The sequence below is a fragment of the Etheostoma spectabile genome, chromosome 13, assembly GCF_008692095.1.
Source record: "Etheostoma spectabile isolate EspeVRDwgs_2016 chromosome 13, UIUC_Espe_1.0, whole genome shotgun sequence".
In the NCBI taxonomy this organism is placed as follows: Eukaryota; Metazoa; Chordata; class Actinopteri; order Perciformes; family Percidae; genus Etheostoma; species Etheostoma spectabile.
In genome coordinates, this window is record NC_045745.1 from 22016711 (window position 1) to 22022259 (window position 5549).

Genomic DNA, 5549 nt, shown 5'->3' on the forward strand with positions numbered 1-5549 from the left:
TAATGTTGAAAAAAAGTGACCAAAAGGGGTTTTCATGGTTGACGGGAAGACATTACAAGGGTTAATGTGATTGTGAGGTCCTCACATTTGCTTCTCAACCCTTGAATGAGATATACTCAGTCACTTGCGATTAATTGTAAATTAATCATGCATGTTTTTATCTGTTATAAATGTACGTTTAAGGGGAATTTTGTTAAAATAAGTTTTCAATGCTCAAGTGGTTTTTATAAACCACTTGTTCTTGTTATTTTAGGCCCAACCGTATGACTACTCTGAGACTTTGGAGCAAGCCATCTCTTTCCACAAGCACTGGAACATAGATCCTGTGGTTGTCTACAAACACTGGCTGCAGGACACCCACCCACGAGATGAACTGTAGAAAGACAGTGTGCATACCGTATGTACACCGTAATGTAAACAAATATTCAATCCAAAATTGCTCAACAGTGTAGAGCAACAAGCAGCAACTACTACAGTGACTGTGATGTCCAGAGAGACTTGGAAAATGTGCCCTGAAAGGACTTGTTTAAGCGATCACAGATAATTTTTCACCCGACTCTTCAGCTCTACAGAGTGTCACTGCTGTCACTTTACCCCCTTGACAAAATTGAATACGTGAACCAAGATTTAATTTATTGAAGAAAGACTGATAATATATTTGATATAATGTCAACAGTGTGATCTGATATGATCTGTGTTTTATTGGTGAAGAGACATCCATTGTTTTGTTTTCTTCAATTAGCCAGGCAAGTTCCATCGAGGTGGGAAAATTCTACGAAGACCTGGTCATGAAGGCAGCACAAAAATGTTTCACACAAAACAATGCAAAATCAGGCAACAGTTAAAATAAAATACTAAACAGGTAACAATGCTAACATGCTACATGTCAGTTGGGAATGAAGACAAAAAAAGGAGTCATATACCATATAACTCACAATAGTCTTGATGATAATAACATTATGTGTAAATGTACATGTTTTTTATGAGCTTGCTGGTTACCACATGGAATATGATTAGGGGAATGAGTCGTTGTGGGGAAATTTAACATTTTTTGTAGAATTTTATCTTTGATATGTGAACAGCAGAACTGTGTGTTTGTGGCTTAGTCAGTGTGGATGGGTATACAAGTAATTACAACCACAGATGGCAAGCCTGTGTCAAAATGCCATTTTGCAGCTGTTTTCATGAATATATAAATGTTTGTGCATGCTAGCTAAAAACCTGTTTGCATTTTTTTTATAACTTTAAAAGAAAATAGCCATTGGATTTAACAAAACGTTTTTGTGCATGTTTTTTTTGGCTCATTACAGACTATTATGTGCTTGAAGTGAGAATTACATGCTGTAGGACACAAACTCAAACACACGCACAGAGCAACAGAGAATTATGTCTTTCTTTCTCCACTTTTCTCTTATGTTGAAAATAACACAGAGACAGTTAATACTGCAGTGTAACGACTCACTACCTAATGGTAGACATGTTTTAATAAACAAACGGATGCTGCTATTTTGGCAAAGATTCTTTCAAGAATGTTTGATCTTAAGAGACCATAATAGACCAATAAAATAAGTCTTATTTTATATGTGGGTAAAGGTGAGTCTTGTTCCATCCACAAGTCCTCTGTTCTCATTTCTTAAGTCTATCTTAGCACAGCTCCAAAACCAACTGAAATTGTTTGTTTTTCAACTTTTGGTTGTGATTGAAGTTGTAAATAGAAAGCTTCAAGGTCACTTATTTGATCACCACATGGGGGAGACCACTTTTTGATGATATTACATTTTCCTTTCTCTTTTTCAGTCTGTGTCTTTCATTTTCCAAACTTGTTGTTCTCATTGAGGCCAGAATCCCATAAGTTGTGAAGTACCTAAGTATCATGTCACTGTGACATTAGTTACTATAGCAACAGGGACATTGACAGCCCATAGTGACTGTCCCGTTGTGACAGTTTCTCTTTGCGTGATGCTCGGCAGATTCATAAAACCAGAGAATAATTGCTTGAATTGTTACCAGTGTTTAATTTAAATTGACATGATTTGTCACATCAGTTCTGTGTGAGGGATGATAAAACTTAAACCAAGACAGGTTGATACCTTTTTTTATCTACTGTCCTTTGCTCTCCTCAACTGAAGTTGAATATTCCATTTTTAATTGCAGTTGCCTTAACTATCATACCAGGTGGCATCTGAAGAGATATTGTACAGTTCTGGGCATGTTTCATGTGTAAACGTCTCTACAAACTCCACAAAAATGGATCACTCTGTTCCTCTTGCAACTTTCATTCACAGACACATGCGCACACACACACACTGCCATCATCAAGGCATTGACACATTAGATGTTTTCATCTCTGCAGTTGACAGAAAAAACCTTTTGAAAGCTGTTGCTCGTGTTTCTCTGGGTAAATCAGCTGTCATTACCATCAATTAACAGTAAATCAGTCTGATTCGGTAAACACAGATGGTTCTTTAGTCAGATTGAGGCCTTTAATAAACTGTAAGTGAGATTTACTCACGGTAAGATTTAGTCTGTTGACTGTTACTGCATATGTTTTTCATTCTCTTGGCCTGTCTGTTCCTATGGGTCCTCCTTTCATTCAGGGTCCTCTGTTTCTTTAGCTTTCAGTACATTTCTGATGAAATGTTTTTTTGAACTTTATAAAGAGAGATACAGTTATACAAAGCTGTGCCCAGTGGTTGTAAAATATTTTGTCTGGTATTTCCAGAATGTGTGTGGTGTTTTGTCTACTAATAGTTCTTTACTTATTCTCATTAGAAGAAATATGGAAAAAAATATAATCATATTTTGTACACACACAAGGCAAAAGAAAAGAGGATTTGTCTCATGTTTTTAAGAGGGACCAGTAGAGTGACTTATCTGGCCTAGTTTGGGAATAAAAGCGAGGAGGGGTTTGTTACCAACCCCATTAAAATGATTAATTTAATGCTAAAACTGCTTCAAAGAGAAATGAGAACAGATTTGTCAAAGACGCTTGTTTGTTTTTTTACAGCTCTGATAGCTTTGATGTATACTAGAGGAATAGTTAATTGATTTCAAAGGACAAATATATCCCATCTAAGATATTAACCAAGTGCCTGACTGGTATGAGTGAACCACTTACTACCCAAATCACTGTTATGACAAGGCGCAGCTGACTGATTATTTTATTTATTCATCAATTATTTTTTGTCAAAAAAACTGGTGATTTTTCTAGCACCATCTGAGAAGGCAGCATTTTTGTTTTTTCAGTATATGCTTGGCTCATGATTTAATTCTCCTCTTGAGACAGTGTGTTATGTGTGCAGACCACACTATTTCTGTTGCAATAGTCTTGAAAATGTATCTGTTCCTCTCATGCTGGGAGTTAAAATTGCAGTCACAAACAGATTAGCCCAGTTAGAGCTTCCTTGTACCGGTCTTGCCAGTTAAATAATAATGAATGAGCGTATCACTTACTCTCTTCAGATAATGTGTGTATTATGATAGGTGGAAAGTGGTGGAAGCTAAAGAGTTATACACTAAACAAATCACCGGGTCAGAATTTCTTTAAAGTAACTAACTGGCTTTGTTTTCAGTGCTTGTTGTCTTTACTTTGGTCTTTAGCAAGTGAAACACCCACTCAGTTGGATTTTTTTCTTCTTTCTGCTACAGCATCTGGTATTGTTCTCCTTAAAGTTAACAGTTAGAAACCAAATTCATTTGTCGAAAGCAGTTTTCCAACTTTTGTCAATCAAACAAACCTTCCTGCCCCTCCAGCAGCCCAGTCAGAAAAGGAGTATTTCTGATTAATTTCAATTCCAGACGTGGAATTTCCCCATTTTAGGGGCGAGGTAGACTGCTGTACATTGCAGACGGAAATGTTGCCGGATTTCACTTATTTAGGCCGGATATCAATTGCCTTGGGCTTCCTTTGTGTTGACATTTTAAACTCTGGTCAATTAATGAGGACTACGGTTAACTGAGCCTCAGATCTCTGCAGGGTAGATCCAGACAGCTAGATAGACTATCTGTCCAATCTGAGTTTACTGTTGCACAACTAAAACAAATTTTGGACATACACATGTTCTACCGAAACAAATTCCTTCCAGAGGCTTTTTTTTGCAGACGCCCATGACGATTGTGATTGGTTTAAAGAAATGCCAATAAACCAGAGCACGTTTGTCTCCCATCCCGGAATACTGTGTGGACTCGCCAGACCCTCCTTTGCAGTGTTGTGGAGGAAGGTCTGGCAATGCGAGACTAAGGGCAAGGCCACTTAGCCTTTTGTACAAAGGCACAAAGGCCAAATGCAAAGGCATGGGCATTAAATAAAACAACAAATTTATTATTTTTAACTTTATTTTTATTACATTATATAACTCAGTGGGGATAAGAGATTTTACAAATTACAAACATTTGTACAAACTCTTCTCAGAAGTTCACTAAGTCGCAGATTTGTGTTAATGACATCAGGATGAGTTTGATAAAGGTCATTTTGTCAATTTCACCGATTAGTTATTTAAGTTATTTTTGTAAGTAATGAACTTAAACTTGATCAAGACCAAATCAACCGTTGACCCGTTTAAACAATAACCTGCATTCACCAGTTCAGAATCAATTTCTTGGAAAGGAAAGGTGGTTTTAGATCCGCTAGCCCACACAGTAGCAAAGCACATTTCTAAGTTTTTTAAGTAAACATGGCACTCATCAGTCAATGTCGGAATCACATCTGAAATATTTCAGTCTCGCTGAATCTAATTCATCTGCTCTCTTTGGCTGGTCTGCATGAAGACGAGCCGCCGCTAGCAGCCTTCTTGGCACTTTCCTCTAAAACTGCGGCCAAAGTGGGCTCCAATGGCATTCAGATATGTCTCTGAGGCAAAGGAGATAGGAGCATGTTAATGTCATACAGATGGAGCTGTTTAGTCCAAGAGATAAATAAACAGATTAAAACAAAAAAGATAGCAGCCTGGGGGGTTGCGCACAGACCTGAATTTGGACTTGCTGATTGGTCTGATTAAAGCAATTGTGAGCTGCTAAATCACAGAAGGATAGACTGCACCATCAAAGCTTTTACATTTTACGAGTTTTTACATGAAACACCACATTCCACGTTGTCCCCAAGTTCTTATAAAATGGGATTTAATGGAAATGAGCCTGCGAGTGTGTTCAGACAGACGACTGGAGTGCAATGCTTTACTCATACGTTTCTATTTGCTGCAAAGTAATAATAATATTATTATTAATACTAATAATAAAAACAATAACAATAACTTTTATTTATATAGCGCCTTTTAAGAAACCCTTAACAAGATTAGAGGTTGTAGGCTGTGGTAAACAGGTGATGATTCAGTAGTTTTTTTTAAAATATATCCATGGGTTGTAGCATTTCAGATATCTGCAGGGAGGGTGTTCCAGAGGGATGTGGCTGCAACACTAAAGGCTCTGTCTCTGAAGGTACAGTGTCTGGTTGGATGGAGGAGATTGGAGAGGTACTGTGGGGCCAGGGCATGGAGGGATTTGTAAGTGAGAAGGAGGATTTTATATGTGATGCAGGACTTAATTGGGAGCCA

At 37.5% G+C, this 5549-nt stretch overlaps 1 protein-coding gene and 1 long non-coding RNA gene across 2 annotated transcripts in view; one reads left to right on the top strand and one right to left on the bottom strand.

The window, feature by feature from the left end:
• The window catches only part of b3glctb (beta 3-glucosyltransferase b), a 19114-nt gene extending 17878 nt beyond the window's left edge, over positions 1-1236 (top strand). Inside the window, exon 15 of the mRNA XM_032534035.1 lies at positions 254-1236. Coding sequence (XP_032389926.1) covers positions 254-379 — 126 coding nt within the window. The 3' untranslated portion in view covers positions 380-1236. The remainder of the gene's footprint in view (positions 1-253) is intronic.
• The window catches only part of LOC116700664 (uncharacterized), a 19274-nt gene that overhangs the window by 4855 nt on the left and 8870 nt on the right, over positions 1-5549 (bottom strand). The window lies entirely within an intron of this gene.